The sequence below is a fragment of the Henckelia pumila genome, chromosome 2 (assembly GCF_033568475.1).
Source record: "Henckelia pumila isolate YLH828 chromosome 2, ASM3356847v2, whole genome shotgun sequence".
In the NCBI taxonomy this organism is placed as follows: domain Eukaryota; kingdom Viridiplantae; phylum Streptophyta; class Magnoliopsida; order Lamiales; family Gesneriaceae; genus Henckelia; species Henckelia pumila.
Window position 1 is genome coordinate 176565823 of NC_133121.1, and position 24524 is coordinate 176590346.

At 37.4% G+C, this 24524-nt stretch overlaps 1 protein-coding gene across 1 annotated transcript; it reads left to right on the forward strand.

Moving 5' to 3' along the window:
- LOC140881875 (uncharacterized) lies at positions 1-23452 on the forward strand. Its single transcript, XM_073287512.1, has 9 exons — positions 1-310; positions 826-2108; positions 2734-4081; positions 4890-5169; positions 16181-16288; positions 16363-16518; positions 21643-21765; positions 22366-22509; positions 22707-23452. The coding sequence occupies exons 2-9, from the start codon at positions 887-889 to the stop codon at positions 22893-22895; spliced, it is 3570 nt and encodes a 1189-aa protein (XP_073143613.1). The 5' UTR covers positions 1-310; positions 826-886; the 3' UTR covers positions 22896-23452.
- The last annotated feature ends 1072 nt before the right edge of the window (positions 23453-24524 follow it).

Genomic DNA, 24524 nt, shown 5'->3' on the forward strand with positions numbered 1-24524 from the left:
ACAATTAAATTCAGACCAAACAAGGGTTCCACTTTGTCACAAACCCGATTCAGAAATGCCCAACTTCTTACCAAAACAAGAGCCAAACCCCATCAAATATTCAAATTAATGTCCAAGATTTGAAAGAAAAAAAGGGGAAAAAAGTGAATAAATTCCTTTTTTGATTTTTCAGGAACTTTATTCCACTATTGTTTGCATTTGGAAAAGTGAACCAAGTGTTCGATGTCTTGTTAGACCAATTTCTTCAGCTTGGGAAAAATGGATTTCATAGCACCGTATTTGGCTTCTCAAGAAGAATATTCTTCGATCTGTAAGCTTGTTTTTTGCTCCAAGATTACACTAGTTGTATTATTTGGTTTCATGTTTTCTTACCCATTTGATTTGTTGTGGCTATCGTTTAGCGTTTTTAGTTCTATGAAGAATCATTGGTGCTTATTAGGGTTCGTTAAGGTGCAGATCTTAATGAAATCTCCGTTGGCTTTTTGTGTCGAATCCCGAGGAGAAAGGGGGTTTTTTTTTCTCCTCAAGTGTTGTGAATGTGAATCTACTTTTCTGGGTTGGGATCCATGGAATGCCTCTTCTACTTCTTTTCCTTGGCTCTTGTTTCAGTTTATGGTACTTATAGTTTGATTTAGTTTCTTTGTTATGGTATTTGTTATAGTGATTAGTGAGTAGTGCGGGTTTATTTTAATTAGAGTGTGGAAGTTAAAGAAAGTTAATCGAATTTCTCATTTGTGGGAGTAACCTTTTGATTATGGGTTTGAAATGTAGTTTAAATCTGGTTTAACATATTAAAGTTCCTTTCTTTTGGTTTTTAATCTCCAGGGTTAAGTGAGTGGTATCTCTTGTAAGTGGTAATATGATTGAGCTAATTGTGTTTGTATAAATGGCTGATTCCAATCCCGTTGATGGGATACTAGAATTTTTGCGAAGGAACAAATTTGGAAAGGCAGAGGCTGCTTTACGTAGTGAATTGAGTAACAGACCCGATTTAAACGGGATTCTTCAGAAGCTTACTCTTAATGATAATGAGCCAGCTTGTTGGTCAGGAGAAGAAGCGAATGCAGCAAAAGTGGTTGAAGAGGATCGGAAGGCTTTGAGTTATCGACGTGGTGGAGAAGGTTTGAGTGATTCAAAGATTTTGAGTAGTGCTGAGGCTTCGGAGGAGATCATTGTGAAAGAGGTTGAGTGTGGAACATGGAAAAATGCATCTGACGGCAAGTGGAAAAGTTGTGGCAGTTTTGAAGAACGGAGTAAGGTCGGTGAGTTTGTTGGAATCAGTGATAAGAATTTTACCTTCTCCAAAAGTGCTGATGATGTCGTGCTTGATTTGTATTCATGGAATTATGGGACAAATAACGGTCAAGTTCCTTCACGTCAAAATGAAGGTGACATTGCCAATGAAAATAATTTTTTGGGGTTTCAGGCCATTGGGAAGTCATTGCTGAGTTCAGCTGAGGCTCTCGAGGTTTGTAATGTTAGTTCCAAATCTGGGGAAAATTGCTTTGCTAGTGAGAAGGGAATGTCTTGGCCTGGTAGTGTTAGTGACTCTATTGTAGAAATAAGGCAGAAGAGGAGTGAGAAAAGTGAGCTCAAGGAAGTCAATCAACAAAGAGAGCCTATCATTACAAGCTCTAAAAAGGACAATATGGATAAGTCCTGGTCCAAAAGTGATGTATCTGCCCATCTGTCTTTTCCTGTAAAAACTGTTTTTCCCTTCTCCAGGGAAGGTACTTCAACCAGTTATGATTGTCCTGTCTCCATTGTTGATAAAAAGGAGGAGAAAAGGAAAGTAGAACCGAACGACTCCAGGACTGCTATAAAGGAGCAAGTGGATAAGGTGGGAAGAGCTCCGTACTTTGGGAAGTCTCAGGGTGAGCCAAAAGTTTTTGATGAATTAGAATTTCATTTTGCATCCGAGAACCGAAAGGAAGAGTTGCCAAGGCTGGCGCCAGTAAGGCTTAAGTCAGAAGAAAAGTCTTTCAATATTCATTGGGAGGAGAAATATGAGCGTGATGACAGTGATTCAAAGATTTTAAATGCCGACAACACTTATCTCATAGGATCATTTCTTGATGTGCCTATAGGCCAAGATGTCAATCCTTTAGGTATACGCTGAAAACTTCAGTATTCAGTTGAACCTTTTCCCTTTCCGTTGTTGCTGATTACACACGCTATGATTTTTTCAATCCTGCCCATCATTTGCCTGTAATTCACCCCTGTATCAGAAGCGGGGCTTAACCATATCTGAACTTATTGGATTGAAGTACTTTTTGAATGCACTGAATGTGTGATATGTACTTGTAGATTTAATCATTAAAAAATGCAGCCCAATAGGTCAATCCAAAAACTTTCAGTGTGTCAAATTGTGTAAGATTTAAGATATTGCCTGTTTTGAACAATGTGCTACAATCTTGATGCTACTTGTTATGAGATGCCCTATTTTTATGGTTAGGCTCTCTACAATAGCTGGAGAGGGAGAACTTATAGAAGTAAATATTGAGTAAACTAAGGTAATTTCCTCATGAGTGCCCTTGTTGTCTACCCTTGTTGAAAGACCATTCTTTCCTTTTCTTTTTCAATGTTTGCTCCCCAAATCAATTTATACCTGGAATTATTCAACACTCTTTTTGTTCCCACAATCCCACCTTATTATCATTGATAAAGCATTTCTTTGTGTCTTTTCCATGAAACCTAGAGACCTTGATATGAATGTCTTGTATTGTTTGATAGGGAAAAGGACAGGAGGGAGTTGGCTCTCTGTGAGTCAAGGCATTACTGAGGATGCTTTTGACCTTGTTTTTGATTTTGCAAATATTGGTTATGGATTAAGTAAATGCATTGACTATCCTAACGAGTACTGGGACTCTGATGAGTATGAAGACGATGACGATGATGGCTATATGAGGCAACCTATTGAAGATGAGGCCTGGTTTCTGGCCCATGAAATTGATTACCCGAGTGACAATGAAAAGGCTATTGGTCATGGAAGTGTTCCGGACCTTCAAGAAAGGGAGCAGACGAAGGATGATGAATATGATCAGTCATTTGCTGACGAGGATTCTTACTTCTCTGGAGAGCAATATTCCCTTTCAAAAAATGTTGATCCAGCTATATCTTCGGATGATCCTCTTGGTTTGAGAAAGAAGGAGATGTACCACAAAAATAATGAGAATGGTTTGATTAGTCAATATGATGGGCAGTTGATGGATGAGGTGGAGCTAAGTTTAACACCCTCAGAGCCTGTCTGGCAGGGCTTTGTCGCTGAGACTAATGAACTAAGAATGCTAAGAGATGGAAAGGTCATGGATGATTATGGAAGGCCGAATCTAGATGATATCTGCTTGGATAATGATCATCATGGTTCAGTTAGGTCTATTGGTGTTGGAGTCAACAGTGATGTTGCAGACATGGGCAGTGAAGTGCGGGACAGTTTGGTTGGGGGTAGTAGTGAAGGAGACACAGAGTACTTTCACGATCACAGTGGTGGTTTCAATGGATCTAGACATTCACTGAACGAATCAAAGAAGAACACTAGTGAAAGATCCAAGAAACAGATGCATAGAACAATGAAAGATACTTCTGAAAATTATGTCAAGTGTAATGACATGAATGCATATATACAGGCAAAAGGCCACATGGATGGGGGCTTTTCTTTTCCTCCTCCTAGAGATGGGAAGTTGGTGCAAGCAAGCTCTGGTAAATCGTTGTTGTCAAACAAGGACACTGCAGTCAATGATGTGGGTGGAGAGTTTGTAATGGCCAATGGTGACATATTTTTATCAAGAAGACGCAAAAGCAGCGACTCTTCTCCGTGTAAGAGTTCAAGGGATGAAACGAATGCTTATACTGGGGAATCAGCAAATTCTAGTCCTTCTTCTCTTTCAAAGTATGGTTACATTGAAAGTGAACTTGTAAAGAAAGAAAAGGATGCTGGCATAGAAGTTGGAAGAGAAGAAGACCCTTCAGCATTGTTGGAGGATGAGGAAGCTGCTGTCGTGCAAGAGCAAGTGAAGCAGATCAAAGCGCAAGAGAAGGAGTTTGAAACCTTCAATTTGAAAATTGTTCATAGGAAAAACAGGCATGCTAACTTTTTTACTGCTGATCATAGAATATATCAATAGTCATATTTATTTAGAATTAAGGTTTGTAAACGAACTCTTACCGCGGTTTGCTATGCCCGTGTCTGCACCTCCAAAGAGTGTCGCAAACTGAAAGTCAAATAGCAGTTCAATATCCTTATAAATTTTTAGTTTCTGATGATTATATCACAGGTTATAGCAAATTTTTGACACAATAATGTTTCTTCATGAGCTTCGTGTATAGTCTTAGTTTAGCAATTTCATAAAAAAAAATGGCCATTTGGTTCAATCTCTGATGTGGTGACTGGTGGTAATGTATCATGAGTTGAGTGTGAAGCACACTGTTGGCTATATTTAACCTTGTTTCTAATTTCTAGACATGTAGCTTTATGTCAGTTTAATAGTTTATGGATGGGAAGATAGGAGACACTGGTTTTGACCGAAGTATTGTGCAAATGTAGCATCATTATCAACAATCTACAAAGTTAATAACTCTGAAAATTTACCACGAGATCGATTACAACTTATATTATCACCAGGAACCACATACTTTTACCATGTCCTAATTGCCCTAGTTGCTCGTGCTGCAAATTGTAGCTTGTTAGATATTTGATTTAAGTAGCTTTCTTCTGTTAAATGACATTTTTGCACTTCGCCTTATTAACTTTTTTATGAAATTTAGTTTCCATTGTGATTGTATTAATCTCTTTACACTGCCTAATGGTGGAATTCCACGTATTCAAGTCTCTCATTTTTACATTTGTAATTTTGGAACATGTTTCCTTATTTGTTTCGTTTTTTGTTCAGAACTGGCTTTGAGGAGGACAAAAACTTTAATGTTGTTTTAAATTCAGTCATTGCTGGGCGTTATCATGTTACCGAGTATCTTGGATCAGCTACATTCAGCAAAGCCATTCAGGCACATGACCTTCACACAGGCATGGATGTTTGTGTGAAGATCATAAAGAACAACAAAGATTTTTTCGATCAGAGTCTTGATGAAATCAAGCTTCTCAAGTATGTGAACAAACACGATCCTGCTGACAAGTATCATCTGCTTCGATTGTATGACTATTTCTATTATCGAGTAAGTTTGCATTTCGTTCATCCCTTTGGCGAACACACCACTTTTTTGAGTCATGAATTGTCAATATTTTATTCTTTAACAGGTTACTTGAGTATTTGTAATTGTTAATTTTTAGAGCTTGGATCTAAACTTTGAACATACTTTCTCTTTTCGGTTACCCCATGGTGTGGCTGGATTTCCTTCTTTTCTCTAACCTTCTTCATTTCAAAGTATTTATTTTCGTGATTTTACCTTCCATGGGAAAAAAGGCACTGCAAGATGTCAATGTCCCAAGAATTATGGCAAAGGTTATGTTGTGCTTGGCAGAACACATATTTTGTGCGGCATTGGTATAACCATGCAGAATCGGCCAAATTAGCCCTTGGTTGGCGTTATTATGAGGGCAAAAGTAGTACATGCAATCAAATTTTTTTCATAAAAATTCTTCTCATCTTGAGCACACTCAGCAGGTTTGAACATGAACTTGATATAAGAGGCTTGTGGTGACTAGTGCAACAAGCTCATGTCACTTTACCGTCCTTACAGCTGATCCACTCAATCATAACCCCATTTGACTGCCAAATAACCTCAGATCAAAACCTAACATATTTATTAAAAGCCCACAAGGTGTGCATCTAGACTCAAGACTCGTTGCAAGGCTCTTTGAGGCTCTGCCGTTGCACCTTGACAAAGGGCAAGGTACAGTCCTTTAACAACGCGGGTATCTTAACCATAAAGCCCATGCGTTGGCGCGCGCTTTAAAGGCTCAAATCCATTCATAAGCACACCTCCAGTGTGGAGATACTAAATCCATGAACCATGCTGAATGCAATATAATGAACTTATATAATAATTTATTTTGTTTTCTTGTTCTTTAATAATCTGTAAATACATGTTTAGATTCTAGCATATCTTTATATAGGATGCTTTGCTTCGCTTCGCTTCAATGAAGCGCTTTCCTTGCTTCGTGCCTTGTGGCTAGGCTCTAGGATAATTATGAGTCTTAGTTTGCCTTGTGCTACTAGAAACTATGCAACCGTAAAACCAGATTTATTACAAATAACTAGCAATGTCATCTCTGGTACGAACCACTCTAGCTTCAGCTTTTTGAAATGGGGCCTAAAATAGGGTTAACTGAAACAAGACGTGCAACTGCATTGATGAGGCCACTGCAAGCTTCAGAGTGCCTGCTTCATTGTTGAAAAAATGCCATTAACAGGAGAGAAATGATTTTGAATTAGGGGCTGACTGGGCTGCTTCAGCAGCTTAACAAATAGATGAGAATAAAAATTTCAGAAACAGTTAATATATAGCTTATTATTTCTAAACAAGTTTACGCATCAGGTTTAGTATATTTGGTTACAATACATGAAAACCTATCTTCTTCATGTGGAAACAGAGCATCATATGCCTGTGTACATGCCTGATACTGTTGGAGAACGCAGCGATCAGATCAATCAGGATTGATACCCCGGTGCAGCGGAAGTTTAAAATTTTTGTATGGAACGATTCCATAATAGGTATCAACCTTACGATTAAATTGTGTGTGTAAAAATTAAATAACAATTATAAAAATTTTACCTTTAATCTCGAATCGATATTTTGGACACCAACAGATTTCTCTGCTCTTGTTGTATATCCCTGGAACTGATGGACGAACTGTTCTTCAATCAGGTCCACGAACGGATATTCAATCCCTCTGATAGATTGCACTAGAAAATCTATCAGAAGTTTCTACGAAGAGATTAACGAATTTGATCCGTTAAACCAGACTGTAATTCAAAATCACAGGCTGGATTTTTCTCGAGTAGACAGGGAAGGGGGGGCGGCCACTCTTGTTAGAAAATACTTAGGTTTTCGAAAATTGTGACCTCTTGTGTATAATTTCTGTACTGCAATAACTTATTTATAATGTAGGCCACTAACAGCTTAGGGCCCATTAGTCATAAGTTCAAGCCCGACAAGCAAAGCCCGCATGATCAGAAATTAATATAAAATTCATCGTGACTCCGATTGATAAACCGATTTCACCAATGTGTATAGAAACCATTTCTGCACCTTTTAAAGTCAAGATAAATTTTTCTGAATCCGAATTCAGTGGTTTCCAAAAATGCCCATCCCTATGTCATTTTAGGAAATCTTACTCCTCTACTCATAATTAAGAAGTCCAACTCCTTTGTTCATTAAATTTAACTCTTTAAATTTAACTATCTCAACGGGGATTAAAAATCCATTACACTGTGTGACCCTCAATGGTTCAGGGATACAGCTGGCCGTGGGCTCACAACTCCTTGTGACTCGGAACAACAATTTCCGACTTGCCCATCGAATCATGGTAAGAGCGTCTAGCAACATCGCCCCATGATTCCCTAGGTATCACTGATAGTGCCTACAAGAACCAATAGATTTTAGTTAGCGTACAGTACGGTCCCTTCATCCATATATCCCGATCGAATCAACAACCATTGGTATATCGAGAGTCGCTCGAGATTCGATAACTATGCAATATATCTTGAAGATCAAATAGTGACATCGCATGTGCTACTAAGAAACCATTTCTTAAATCACATCATGTACTCTGGCCAGAGATTCGTCACACTAATATCTCCTCAGATCGCATAGGATATCCACACTCGCAAGTATGTGGTGAATCCTTGACAACAAAGCATCGACTCCTATATGTGTTGTAACTGTACCCAATCCCGACACCTGATGACCCCAATAGAGTCGGTAAACGAGTCAAAGCACAGTACTAGTATATAGAGTCTCAATGATGTTTCAAGTAGTAAGGACTAATGGTGTACAACCAAAACCGCGGACTATATCCACTCGATAAGTGATAACCACTTGGAAAGTTCGGATAGGGTAGTTCGATCATTCATCATATGAATATCCATTTGCATGCTTCGAACATCTCTATGTTCCTTACCAATGAAACGTGGTACTCCGCATCGCAAATGCTAGTCTCAAACTCGAGCGATCCTTATCCTTATTATCGGACGGCTCAATCGACTAGGAACAGTTTAGAATATACAGTGACTATAAGATGTGTTTCATGATAGACATCCCCATGTTCTACCACATCTTACATACACTATAGTATATTCAAGGTCTTTATCAAAACAACAATAGTATATCACAATATAACAATATGAAGAAAGATAAAGTCATTGCCATTAATAAAAGTGTAAATTATATTAAACAAAAGATTGTTTATACAAAGAGTCATCAAAGCCCTTAGCCACAAGTTGGCTCACCGGGCACCCACTCTTTCAATCTCCCACTTGCCCTATAGCCAACTAGTCATACTACGTAGACTCATTGCTTCGCGATGTTTGTCAAATAATGGTCCTGGCAAGGGCTTAGTAAGTGGATCAGCGATATTGTCTGTAGAGGCCACTCTTTCGACAGTGATGTCTCCTCTTTCCACAATCTCCCGGATGATGTGGTATTTCCTCAGTACGTGTTTGGATCTTTGATGAGACCTTGGTTCCTTTGCCTGAGCAACGGCACCCGTGTTGTCACAGTACACCGGGACTGGACCAACAACTTCAGGAATAACGCCCAACTCTTGGACGAAGTTCCTCATCCAAACGGCCTCTTTAGCAGCAGCTGATGCTGCAATGTATTCAGCCTCAGTGGTGGAATCCGTTGTGGTGTCCTGCTTGGAACTCTTCCAAGAGACAGCACCGCCATTGAGCATGAACACAAATCCAGAGGTTGACTTCGAGTCATCCACGTCACTTTGGAAGCTAGAGTCGGTATAGCCTTCCAATTTTAGTTCTCTTCCTCCATATACCATGAACATATTCTTAGTCCTTCGTAAGTACTTAAGAATGTCCTTCACGGCTTTCCAATGCATTTGACCGGGATTAGCTTGATATCTGCTCGTGACACTCAGAGCAAATGCTACATCCGGTCTGGTAGATATCATCCCATACATGATACTACCTATGGCTGACGCATATGGTACATGTGTCATTTTCTCTATCTCTTCCTCAGTCTTGGGACACATAGACTTGGATAGAAAAACTCCATGACACATGGGTAGATGTCCTCTCTTGGACCCATCCATTGAAAACCGTTTCAATATGGTGTCGATGTAGGTTGACTGAGTGAGTCCTATCATTCTCTTAGATCTATCTCTATAGATCTGTATCCCTAGAATATAGGATGCCTCACCCAAATCCTTCATCGAGAATCTACCTGATAACCATATCTTTGTTGACTGCAACATCCCTACATCATTCCCAATGAGTAAGATGTCATCAACATAAAGTACTAAGAATGTCACAGCATCCTTAACTACTTTCTTGTACACGCATGGTTCCTCCGGATTCTTGATGAAACCAAAATCTTTTATTGTTTCATCAAATTTCTGGTTCCAACTTCTTGATGCTTGTTTTAGACCATAAATTGATCTCTGAAGCTTGCATACCTTATGCTCGCTTCCCATGGATGTGTACCCCTCAGGCTGCTTTATATAGATCTCTTCCTTAATGTCTCCATTAAGAAAAGCAGTCTTCACATCCATTTGCCATATCTCATAGTCATACCATGCAGCTATGGCAATAAGGATTCTTATGGACTTGAACATTGCAACTGGTGAAAAGGTTTCATCATAGTCAACTCCTTGTCTTTGAGTATAACCTTTTGCCACCAATCGCGCCTTGTAGGTCAATACCTTACCATCAGGCCCAAGCTTTCTCTTGTAGATCCATTTATACCCTATTGGAACAATTCCATCGGGAGGATCTACTAAAGACCAAACTTGGTTTGTATGCATCGAATCTATTTCCGACTGCATAGCTTCAAGCCATAAATTTGAATCCGCATCAGAAATTGCTTCTTTGAAGTTTCTTGGATCACATCCAACATCGGGTTCATCTTGATCCCCTTCAAGAAGAAGACCATATCGAATAGGAGGTCTAGAAGTCCTCTCGGATCTTCTAGGTATAGGCGTGTCCAGCAATGGTTCCTGAGGTGTAGGATTGTTATTTTGTATTTCGGGTTCTTCTCGAATTTCTTCGAGTTCCATCATCTCGCCTTTCTTATCCAATAAGAACTCCTTCTCCAAGAAGGTGGCATTCCTTGAAACAAACACCTTTGTTTCAGCAGGATAATAGAAATAATATCCGATTGAATTCTTCGGATACCCTACAAAATAACATAAGCTGGATCGACTATCCAACTTATCTCCCACTGTCCGCTTCACGTAAGCAGGACATCCCCAAATCCTCAAGTACGAATACTTAGGAGCTTTGCCATTCCATAACTCGTATGGTGTTTTGTCCACTTCTTTAGTGTGGACGTTGTTCAACAACAATACCGCCGTTTCAAGCGCATAGCCCCAAAACGAAGGTGAAAGCTCAGTGAAGCTCATCATGGACCGAACCATGTCCAACAAAGTTCGATTACGACGCTCCGATACACCATTAAGCTGTGGTGTCATAGGAGGAGTCCACTGAGAGAGAATCCCATTCTCTTTTAGATAGTCCAAAAACTCGGTACTCAAGTATTCTCCACCTCGATCCGATCGAAGTGCTTTAATACTTTTACCTAGCTTGTTTTCTACTTCAGCCTTGAATTCTTTGAACTTTTCAAATGCTTCAGACTTATATTTCATTAAATATAAATACCCATACCTTGAATAATCATCAGTAAAGGTAATGAAGTAGGTGTGGCCATATTGAGTCCCAACTCTAAATGGACCACAAACATCTGTATGGATCAAATCCAACAGATTTTGACTACGCTCAGGTTTCCCCTTAAAAGGAGATTTAGTCATTTTTCCTTTTAGGCAGGATTCACAATTAGGTAGAGAGTTAATATCAGACATATCAAACATGCCCTCTCCCACTAGCTTGTTCATCCTCCTTGAGGAAATATGACCTAGCCTAGCGTGCCAAAGGTTTGCCGGGTTTTGGCTATCGATTTTCTTTTTGTTTGTTGTTGCCGGTTTATCAACATAATTTATTGGAACGTCTTTTAGTTTTAAGTTGTATAGATTGTTTTCAAGTTGTCCATTTCCAATCAAACATTCATTCTTGTAAATATTGCAAATCCCATTCACAAAATTGCAAGAATAACCATCTCTATCAAGCATAGAAACAGAAATAATGTTTTTAATCAAATCCGGAACAAATAAAACATCTCTTAAAAGTAACTTAAAACCGTTCTGCAAAATTAAATAAACATCTCCCACGGCTTTTGCTTCAACTCTGGAACCATTTCCGAGCCTCAGCTGGGTCTCACCCATCCTAAGCCTGCGACTTCTTGTCATCACCTGCAAATCATTGCAAATGTGAGATCCACATCCGGTATCCAATACCCAAGAAGTAGTATTAAGTGAAACATTTATTTCAATATAGAACATACCCTTTGCAGTTCGCAACTGCTCTAGATATTCCTTGCAGTTACGCTTCCAATGACCGGGCTTCTTGCAGTAATGGCAAAAATCCTTGGATTTTTTCATGTTTGAAGCCTTTGTCTTGTACTTCTTCTCGGGTTCGATTTTCTTGGGTGGGGCAGAACGTTTCTTACCCTTTGTACTTGGCCCCTTCTTAGCAGAAGAAGAGGAGCCCACCAAGAAAGCCGGTTTATCCTTCTTTAATGTGGATTCATATGTCACAAGCATATTGACCATCTCTTCAAGGGAGGCCTCTATCTTGTTCATATTGAAATTTACCACAAATCCGTCAAACGAAGAAGGAAGAGACAGAAGTAGTAAGTCCACGTTGAGTTCATGCTCCAACACCAAATCAAGGGTTACCAACTTCTGTATGAGCCAAATCACTCGTACCCCATGATCACGGACCGAAGTCCCTTCACGCATGCGACACGTCATTAGCTCCTTTACAGTAGCGAACCTTTCAGCCCTCGATTGAGCCCCAAAAAGTTCCTTGAGTTGAACGTGAATGTCAGCAGCATTCACGGTGTCCTCAAATCGCCTCTGGAGTTCATCAGACATCGAGGCTTGCATATAGCATTTGGTCTTGATATCATGGTCCCACCATGTATCAAGCTTGGCTAACTCCTCCGGACTTACGTCAGCTGGTGCTTCCTTCGGAGGAGATTTTTCTAACACGTAGAGCATCTTCTCCGAAGTCAAGACAATCTTCAACTTACGGAACCATTCCGTATAGTTTGCGCCAGTCAACTTATTTTGTTCGAGGATCGAGAAAAGTGGATTACGCGAATTCATCTTATGAAATACTGAAAAGAAACAGACAAATATCAGTGATTGTTTAAGCAATTTACTAAGACATAAAATAGGCGAAATTTATTTTATGAATCTCACTCCCACTATTTTAACGATTTCACTACCCTCTAGTAAAAACGGGAAACTGTTTTCCTTAGTGAGAACATGGAGTCCAATTGACAAACTTATGGTCCCGAATAATATCAGCCAACCATAATTTTCAAAAGGTAGAGCCCAATTGCTTCCAAAGAAACCTCCACGTTTTTACCTCATGTCCAATAAGGGCCCAATAATATGACGCCGATTATTGTGACATGTCAAGATGACCCATCAATATTAAGTTGTGATGGACGGTCGCCATGTGGATCCCCCAATAATATGAGCCGATCCCATGGGAGTTCCACCCAACTTACAACATGTGTCGATCCAATGTACAGCTTTCCGACGAACGGGCCCCCCCAATAATATGAGCCGGACCGTATCCGCGGGTAGCATCTCATACATTGATCGTTGATGGAAGGTAGGAACATTTAAACAAATTTAAATTTCCTTTATTTATCTTGATATCAATTTTAAATCATATTTAAAATGAGGGATTTTTAATTATAAAAATTTGTCTCATCATTTTTAAAATTTTTGTATGCTTGCCGGATTCACACAATTATGTCTAAAACATGCATACAACTATAATATCACATATTATATAGGATGATCGATTCCATTTCTAATCGACCCGTGGTTGCCAATCACGAGTCTTAGTCCAATCCTAGGTAATATGCAGTATGCAATGCAATCCTATTACATTTGCTTCCAATTTACATTTCTTCTGTCTTTATTGTCTGCTGGGCCCACCTCCATCTTCAAATCTTGATCTCCCACTAAATCTAATGTATTTACAATAAATAACAATGACAAGTAGGGGATACATTTTTAAGGGGTGGGAACGGGCCATAAACCAAGCCCACTTTTATTACATATGACATTCATATTGGGCCATAAACCAGGCCCATTAATAAAACCAATAACAATAAAACAAATGTAAATTCCTAACATACACCTACAAAATTGGTCATGGCAATCGATCATCCTTATCCAATAACATTTAATTCAAAATTAATGTATTGGATAACATGCAATGGCAATTTAAATTTAAAAGGATAAAATCATATTTCATATATAAAATCTTATTTTACATACAAAATCATATTTTATCTTTTTATCAAATAAAATCATATTTTATCTATAAAATCCAATTTTATACATAAAATCATATTTTACTCAATATATCCATAAGATCATATCTTATCATCAATTGTACCAAAAATAATTAATTTCAAAATTCAATTTAACGGATAAAATATTTAAATTTTCAAAAAATTCAAATTTATCCAAAAATCAATTTTAAAATTTTCGAACTCGAACAATTCGATCCGATGCCTCGTGGACCAATCAAAACAATTTTCGATCGGACCAAAAATAGAATTTTAACATATTAAAATTTAATTTAAAAATTAAAAAAAAAAAAAATTTTCCGCGGGCCGCCCGGGACATTCCCGGGCTGCCCGCGCCCCGTAGGGCTCGGGCCGGGCAGCCCGGCTGCCCCTAGGGCAGCGACGATCGCTGCCCTGCGCTGCGCCGTGCGCCGCCCTGTGCAGCGACGATTGCTGCCCCTGCCCCGGGCAGCGATCCAATCGCTGCCCGGGTTTTTGCCCGAAAAATATTTTTTTTATTTTAAAATATTTATTTTGTTTCAAAAACCGAGGCCTAAAATTTTTTGTACAATCGATTAATTTAATCGCTTGATCTGAGCAACCTGGCTCTGATACCACTGTTGGAGAATGCAGCGATCAGATCAATCAGGATTGATACCCCGGTGCAGCGGAAGTTTAAAATTTTTGTATGGAACGATTCCATAATAGGTATCAACCTTACGATTAAATTGTGTGTGTAAAAATTAAATAACAATTATAAAATTTTTACCTTTAATCTCGAATCGAGATTTTGGACACCAACAGATTTCTCTGCTCTTGTTGTATATCCCTGGAACTGATGGACGAACTGTTCTTCAATCAGGTCCACGAACGGATATTCAATCCCTCTGATAGATTGCACTAGAAAATCTATCAGAAGTTTCTACGAAGAGATTAACGAATTTGATCCGTTAAACCAGACTGTAATTCAAAATCACAGGCTGGATTTTTCTCGAGTAGACAGGGAAGGGGGGCGGCCACTCTTGTTAGAAAATACTTAGGTTTTCGAAAATTGTGACCTGTTGTGTGTAATTTCTATGCTGCAATAACTTATTTATAATGTAGGCCACTAACAGCTTAGGGCCCATTAGTCATAAGTTCAAGCCCGACAAGCAAAGCCCGCATGATCAGAAATTAATATAAAATTCATCGTGACTCCGATTGATAAACCGATTTCACCAATGTGTACAGAAACCATTTCTGCACCTTTTAAAGTCAAGATAAATTTTTCTGAATCCGAATTCAGTGGTTTCCAAAAATGCCCATCCCTATGTCATTTTAGGAAATCTTACTCCTCTACTCATAATTAAGAAGTCCAACTCCTTTGTTCATTAAATTTAACTCTTTAAATTTAACTATCTCAACGGGAATTAAAAATCCATTACACTGTGTGACCCTCAATGGTTCAGGGATACAGCTAGCCGTGGGCTCACAACTCCTTGTGACTCGGAACAACAATTTCCGACTTGCCCATCGAATCATGGTAAGAGCGTCTAGCAACATCGCCCCATGATTCCCTAGGTATCACTGATAGTGCCTACAAGAACCAATAGATTTTGGTTAGCGTACAGTACGGTCCCTTCATCCATATATCCCGATCGAATCAACAACCATTGGTATATCGAGAGTCGCTCGAGATTCGATAACTATGCAATACATCTTGAAGATCAAATAGTGACATCGCATGTGCTACTAAGAAACCATTTCTTAAATCACATCATGTACTCTGGCCAGAGATTCGTCACACTAATATCTCCTCAGATCGCATAGGATATCCACACTCGCAAGTATGTGGTGAATCCTTGACAACAAAGCATCGACTCCTATATGTGTTGTAACTATACCCAATCCCGACACCTGATGACCCCAATAGAGTCGGTAAATGAGTCAAAGCACAGTACTAGTATATAGAGTCTCAATGATGTTTCAAGTAGTAAGGACTAATGGTGTACAACCAAAACCGCGGACTATATCCACTCGATAAGTGATAACCACTTGGAAAGTCCGGATAGGGTAGTTCGATCATTCATCATATGAATATCCATTTGCATGCTTCGAACATCTCTATGTTCCTTACCAATGAAACGTGGTACTCCGCATCGCAAATGCTAGTCTCAAACTCGAGCGATCCTTATCCTTATTATCGGACGGCTCAATCGACTAGGAACAGTTTAGAATATACAGTGACTATAAGATGTGTTTCATGATAGACATCCCCATGTTCTACCACATCTTACATACACTATAGTATATTCAAGGTCTTTATCAAAACAACAATAGTATATCACAATATAACAATATGAAGAAAGATAAAGTCATTGTCATTAATAAAAGTGTAAATTATATTAAACAAAAGATTGTTTATACAAAGAGTCATCAAAGCCCTTAGCCACAAGTTGGCTCACCGGACTCTTTCAGATACATGTCCTTGGTGCCAATAAAGTGTGTTACTATTTTGTATGTTTGTATTTTTTTGGGGGGATAAGAAACGTAGTATGTTTGTAATTATTCGTGGTTTAATGAATGTTATTTTTGTTTTGTATGCTCATCTAGCTTTTATTGATTTTTGTTATTTATGCAGGAGCATTTGTTGATTGTATGTGAACTGCTTAAAGCAAACCTGTATGAGTTTCACAAATTCAACAGAGAATCTGGAGGAGAAGTCTACTTTACAATGCCAAGACTGCAGGTTTGTGGGACACTTGTGTTCTTGTGTCTTTTTATTGTATTCCTCTCTAACTTTTAGAACCTGGATTTGTGCAGCCAATTACTATTCAATGCTTGGAAGCACTTCAATTCTTGCAGAGTCTTGGCCTCATACATTGTGACCTGAAGCCTGAGAATATATTAGTTAAAAGTTACAGTAGATGTGAGGTGAAGGTTATTGATCTTGGAAGTAGTTGTTTTGAGACAGATCACTGACCGGCTAAATCGGTGTGATATAAATCTACTGGCAAGCGCACCAGGTCAAGTAATAGTAATGTGGACTGAGAGTCCAAGTATCGATCCCACAGGGACTGCAGTCAATTCTCAAGAATTAATTATTTTACTTAATCTAGACAAAATCATAAAGAGCAATTTGATTTAAATAAAATAAGAATTTATCAATAAAAACTGCTTAAGAAATAAGAATAAAAATAACTAAAGATAAAAATAATTAAAACAAAGACAACCAAGACACACGTAGGTACCGAACAAATCATGTAACATGTAGACGATTCAGGATTCAGATTTAATCTTAATTCACGGGAATTCTCCTAATTTGTTCTAAGGACTATTTCTAGAACAATCAAACCTATTCAAATATTGATAAACTAATCTTTCATAATTTTAATCAAATTTGAATGCATTAAATATTTATGAAAATTCAGTTTACACCCAAACCGCACAATGAAACCGAATTCTATTTCTAGTCGGTTTTACAATATGTTGATTATCAAAGTGATCAAAATCAATACCTCATCTATCGACTTGGAATCGATTAACATGCAAGCAAACAGTTGATCAGACTATTCACAAGACAAATATAAATCTGACAATCAATAAAATAAAATCAACTCTGAAAAATCCCAAACAAACATCCAAGTTTTCTACATGAATTTGTTCTGCCCAATCACGTCGTATTGGTTGAAAATAAACTACTCAATAATTAAAAACAATAATTCAAAAATAAAAAGAAGAAGAAAAGAAAATAGAAATCTTCTCTCCCAAGCCTTGTAGCCGCCTCCTCTGTGTTGTCTGCCTTCTGGAACTTCCGAACCCTCAAAAATATGTTATATCTTGTATATATATGGTCTGGAACGCCTACCAGTTAATTTCCTCTCAAAACAAGGACTTTTCGGAGTAAATCTAACGCGCGCGCGCAGAAGTAAAAAACAGAGGTCTGGAAAAGCAACTCGCGCGCGCGCAGTACAAATTTCTGCTTCGAGCGATGATTTTTAAAAATTCATATCTAGAGATCTAGCCGTCGGATCGAGCTGAAATTTAGAAAGAAGCTTTAAAACATCTTGAACTTTAAGCTGAACGGTAAAGATCGGATTTGGATCTTTATAAAATTAAATTTGATTTTTCGAACAAAGGTGCTTCGTAATTCACACTTCAAAAATCCATTTTCCTACAAAATCAACCCGAGGAGTGAAATACACACACATGAATTAAAACACATAAAAACACATAAAAAAAATATGAATGCACACAAAATAGACATAAACCTATCACGAAATAATGCATACAAAAATGCACTTATCAACACCCTCATACTTAAACCTTGCTCGCACTCGAGCAAGACATACCAAAAACAATATGCAAACAACGACATAAGTAAGAATGAATCATGAACAACATAGCCTCCGATAAGTTTCAACTTCAACAACTAAAAACCACAAAAACTTCTGATTTTTCACAATACACTGTCAGTTTAACGTAAACGTGTGTGTGTGCCATGTCATTCCAGCTTCATGCAACTTCAAAAGACTCTGTCCTAAGAATGATTAGCGACCTATGACAATTCAATGCAAGTATCACAATTCATCACTCCATCATCTCAACAATCCCAAACAAAACATGCATTTTCTTGAGATTAATTACGTACCTTCGGATTTTGCATCCGATATTTTTAATAAGCCCCAATAATTACCCGCAAACTTAGCTATAACTAAGATATGATTCGAATTTCAATCCTCTCGTCTATAGCCCGGATGGAGCATCAATCTCATTTAACCCGCAAACTTAGCTATGAAACAAAGATTAGGATTTCAATCATTGTCCAAGCCCGGATGAAATTGTTACTTTAAAATTTTAAATTTATTAACCCCATGGAATCCGCATATTTAGTCAAGAACAAGAGATTAGGATTTCAATCTCTGCTCGTAACCCGGATGGAGTTAACTTAATTTTCAACAAAAGTTTTTCAAAAATTTTTTTATAGGTACGCCCAAGATCATACATGCAATGTCTAACAATCATCAAGAATCCAAATGCACTATCATGATCAACACGCATCTATTGTCGTGCAATGATCAAACAAACACAAACTTCATCAATTACATCGCTACACTACACTAGTCTAACATGCGTGCTTAAAAAGATTCACGATTCAACCAACAGTTTCTCATGATCAATCAAATGCAACATTTTCTAAAAAAAAAAAAATTTCACAACTCTATCATCATCGGCCAACCTTCATCATTCTACTTATTCACACAACATAAACACAAAACATAATGATATGCATGAATACGAACTATATGCAATAAACTAAACCATAAGAATGCAAAAAACAATGATTAACGAAACAAAACTAAATAAAACCCCTCATACATACTTATCCAAAGCATTGCCCCCAATGCTCTAGAACAATGAACAAAATGCAAAACAAACACACAATGAAAACAAAAATAACACTCCCCTGGTTTTGTATTCGTCCTCTTCATCTTCCTCTTCGGCAGCATCTTTTGGGATGACAATAGCCGACGGGATACATCAGTCAGGCACGACAAACTGGCATGAGAAAGAACAAAAATCAAATAGAAATAAACAAAAATCAAAAATTAAACTAAAAAATCAAGGGAAAGAATACTGGGTTGCCTCCCAGTAAGCGCTAAGTTTATAGTCTATAGCTCGACTATGCAGAAGCAACCATCAAAGAGCGGCTGCCGCCCATAGTAAGAATCATACGACTCTATGTATGGGTCTTGATTTCCTTCGCCCTCAAGCTTGGCGTGATATTGACATGAAAAGCTCGTCGGTCCAACAATACTTGGTCTGAAATTTTTCTTTTGGAAGGAGACTCCAAATCTTGGCTGAAGCTCATAGAGGATGGAATACTGTGTAGTTGGCGTCAATGGCAAGAAAGGATCTTCTAACGGTGTACATGGAACGACCATTGACGAGGTCAAATCTGTCTTCTTGTATGTATCCTCCTCCTCCACTGTCACTTTTAGTTCATCCTCACAAGAATATTCCTCAAAAATTATTTTCTCATGCTCTGGCTCAATTACTTCACGCTCTTGGAAAATCTCAGAAACTGGTTCTCTATGAAGTGCAATCTGTTCATCCAAAAGACTCAAAAATTTGATGCGGCTTTCGAAGAACTGGTTTGTCTCTTCCTGTCTTTTCACAAAATTCTCCAACTGAGCCACATGATCTTCAAAATACCCTACACACTCTTCTTGATGCTCCGATGGTTGGTTCGCAAAATTTGTGGAGTTGAATTCTGGAGGATATTTGTGACTCCAACCTTGCAATTAAGGATCACAATGTCAATGGTAGTCGAAATCCGCCATATCATTTAACAAGTGCATAGCACTGTCTTCATCTCTTCTGAACAGGTGACTGCCAGTGGCCAAAGCTCCATAATCCACCCAACTTCTTGTAGTCTTATCCAAACCACCATAAAAAACTGAGTGAGCGTGTAGTTCGAAAATTTATGACATTGAAATCTGTTCGCCAATTCATTGAATCTCCCACAAACAACATAGAAAGGCTTCAAATATTGATGGCCAAACCTTGTGAACACCTGTCGATGATCCATCTCCAAGTACCTCACAATTAAGAAACAATAAAATTAAGATAAAAAAATTAAGAAAGGGAACGAAAAGATAGAAAAAAAAATGTCTAATCTCAAGCAAATAATCTATTCTAATATTAACTAAACAGTCCTCGGCAACGGCGCCAAAAACTTGACCGGCTAAATCGATGTGATATAAATCTACTGGCAAGAGCACCAGGTCAAGTAATAGTAAAGTGGACTGAGAGTCCAAGTATCGATCCCACAGGAACTGCAGTCAATTCTCAAGAATTAATTATTTTACTTAATCTAGACAAAATCATAAAGAGCAATTTGATTTAAATAAAATAAAAATAAAAATAACTAAAGATAAAAATAATTAAAACAAAGACAACCAAGACACACGTAGGTACCGAACAAATCATGTAACATGTAGACGATTCAGGACTCATATTTAATCTTAATTCACGGGAATTCTCCTAATTTGTTCAAAGGACTATTTCTAGAACAATCAAACCTATTCAAATATTGATAAACTAATCTTTCATAATTTTAATCAAATTTGAATGCATTAAATATTTATGAAAATTCAGTTTACACCCAAACCGCACAATGAAACTGAATTCTATTTCTAGTCGGTTTTACAATATGTTGATTATCAAAGTGATCAAAATCAATACCTCCTCTGTCGACTTGGAATCGATTAACATGCAAGCAAACAGTTGATCAGACTATTCACAAGATAAATATAAATCTGACAATCAATAAAATAAAATCAACTCTGAAAAATCCCAAACAAACATCCAAGTTTTCTACATGAATTTGTTCGGCCCAATCACGCCGTCTTGGTCGAAAATAAACTACTCAATAATTAAAAACAATAATTCAAAAATAAAAAGAAGAAGAAGAAGAAGAAGAAGAAGAAATAGAAATCTTCTCTCCCAAGCCTTGTAGCCGCCTCCTCTGTGTTGTCTGCCTTCTGGAACTTCCGAACCCTCAAAAATATGTTATATCTTGTATATATATGGTCCGGAACGCCTACCAGTTAATTTCCTCTCAAAACAAGGACTTTTTGGAGTAAATCTGACGCCAGAACACGCGCGCACGGGGAATAGGCCTTGCGCGCACGCAAAAGTAAAAAACAGAGGTCTGGAAAAGAAACTGGCGCGCGCGCGCGCGAGCTCAATTCTCGCGCGCGCAGAGTACAAATTTCTGCTCCGAGTGACGATTTTCAAAAATTTATATCTCAAGATCTAGCCGTCGGATTGAGCTGAAATTTGGACAGCAGCTTTAAAATATCTTAATCTTTAATCTGAACGGTGGAGATCGGATTTAGATCTTTCTAAAATTAAATTTGATTTTTTGAACAAAGGTGCTTCGTAATTCACACTTCAAAAATCCATTTTCCTACAAAATCAACCCGAGGAGTGAAATACACACACATGCACTAAAACACATAAAAATAATATGAATGCACACAAAATAAACATAAACATATCACGAAATAATGCATAAAAAATGCACTTATCAATCATCTTTGCTCTTATGTTCAATCTAGGTCCTACCGTGCTCCGGAGGTCATTTTGGGGCTTCCATATGATAAAAAGATCGATATTTGGTCCCTTGGTTGTATCTTGGCTGAAATTTGCACAGGAAATGTAAGCTTTTCTATTCTTTGTTTGTTTTTCATCTCTGATCAACTTGGTAATTTCCAGGTTTTTTTCCCATACTAACCTAGAAACTATGAATCTTGTTATTTCTTTTCTTAGATCTAGGTTTATGCTTATCAGTCTTTTCTTGATTTTGACACTTTATTTGTATTTGGAATACATTTTGAAATCGTAACTGTGTCGTAGAGGAGTGATTGCTTCTCAATGTATTCCTTGCGACCTTACCCTTGTACTTGGAAAATTCTTGTTGCTTTATCTAGTTTCTGATTTCCTTCAATTATAGTGCAAAAATGTAGCAAGTTACTTTCTTACAATTGATGTTCATTCCTGATGTTTAGTTGTGTTATTCAGAATCTGAGTTCAGGGCAGGGCTTGTCTTAAGCTGAAAGTTGGGAAACCTAATAGGATCTAAATTTCCTACATGTGTATGAATTCTTTCATTTGCGTGATGTGCTACTTTTCCTGATCTGCTATCAAGTATCTCAGTATTAGGACACTTTCATGATTTTGCTGTTATTATTGTATTATTATGATCTTGATGTTGCTTCTTTGGTTCTCTAAAATAGATTTATAATTTTATTCATGTAGGTGCTTTTTCAAAATGATTCTGCTGGCACTCTACTTGCTCGGGTAATTGGAATCATAGGCCCGATCGACCAAGAGTTGCTTGCAAAGGGACGAGATACATTCAAATATTTCACCAAAAATCACATAGTTTATGAAAGAAACCAGGTAAACTCAGTTTATGTCATGTCTTGGCTATATTTGAGACGCACAAAAAAATCGATATCATATGCTAATAACCCGACGAACAGATCTGAAAATGATGTGTATTTTGGGGTTCCTAAAGTATGTATGGATGAATGCAAGAATGATTTGTATTGTTGTTGAACTCTTTTTCATCATTTAATCACTTCGATCATTTTCAGGACACTAACAAACTAGAGTATTTGATACCCAAAAAGTCATCCTTGAGACATCGGTTGCCAATGGGTGATCAAGGCTTCATCGACTTTGTTGCTCATCTGCTTGAAACAAACCCAAAGAAGCGGCTTTCTGCAATGGAGGCGTTAAAACATCCATGGTTACAATATCCATATGAACCAATATCTTCTTAACCATATGAAATTCTTGGATGCATTATCACATATGAAGGTCGTCTTTGAGTGCGTCCATTCACAGGATTGGAGTAAATCTCCCTCCCCCACCCCCCCCCCCCCCCGGCTTGCTCATTGAATCAACGGGGTTGTAAATTTCAAGTGCCTGCTCAATCGGTAGGTGTGATTGGTTTTAAACAGTTCATTGATCTTCCTTTATCCCACGGCCAACTTGTCCTCCTTTATCACGACTCAAATGTAACCCGCCAACCAGTATTTATGCCTAGGATTAATTTTTCCATCTTATTTGGTGGAAAGAAAAGTCTTACACTCTTGTTGTATACGATGTGTGTTCTAGTAGTTGTATTAGCATGGCAAATCTCAAAGAAATATCTGTTGTATTTATCTAGAGATTGCTCAAAAAATTAGTGTCTGGTGTTATTGTGAGTCCTTTATTTGTACAAGTGATATTTGAAATTGTGCTGTGAGGCATTTTGTCTTTAAGCCTTCCGCTTGGTGGGAAGGATAGGGGCCCGAGCCGGAGTGGCCGAGTTTTCGCAGGTAGGTGCTAACATTCATTTTCCTTTTAGCCAACTTTTAATTGCATCTCACTTATTATTTTGTGTTTCAAGTTTTATCAATTTACTATATGAAGTAGGTAGTATTAGTATGTGTGTGACTATGTGTATTGTTTCTTTACCATGCGAGGCGTAAGTAAAACTAGCATTGTAGATTTGCTCGTAGCATTACAAAGTATTGTTTGAGAGAACTTCTAGAAAGCACTTGTCAGTTTTTCCTTCACAAAATTTCACAAATTTTCAAAATTTTGTGAAGAAAAAGCTGAAAAGTGCTTCTTAGAAGTTTTTCTAATCAATAACTAAGAATGTAAGCACTTGTTAGTTTGATGCCAGACTGAGCTGTGCAAATGCTATCCCGCAACATAAAATTGATGGATTGAGCTGGAAATATCTCGACCACTAGAATATTATAGTAATTATTTTGATGTCATGATATATCAACGATATAATACATCAATCATAATTTAAAATAATTTAACACCATAATATTTAAAAATAATAAAATATCTTACTTAAATGATTGTTTTTGTTAATTACATGAAACTTTTTTTATAAAAATTGTTATAAAATTTTATGATTTTGTAAATTGACTTTTTATATTATCAAATCTTGTGAATAATAATAATAGTAGCAATAAACCAAACATAATAATAATAAAATTTGTATCAAAACTTATGTGAATATCAAAAATACGAATTTCACTTTCTTCAAGAAGAAAAAAACAATTTTGATCTTTATGAAAATTTAGTAGACGTTTCAGCCCTAACATTTTGTAAAAATTGTACGATCTATTTTTGCTAACCTAACTTTTTGAACATGCACTCGTGTTCCGGGTAAGAAACCAACTAGCGGTGTAATTGAGTTGATATTTATCACACAAAAAATCGTAGAATCTTGCTTGAAAGTTTCATGGTCTCTTGCTCAATATTACTATGAATTTGAAAAAGTATATTTCGATAAATGTATTATATAAATCTTAAAATCATCATAAGTCAATAAGAGATTATTTATACATATATTCTCATTCAAAATTTAATTTTTTTTATTCGCAACATTGACCCGTGTTCAAAAC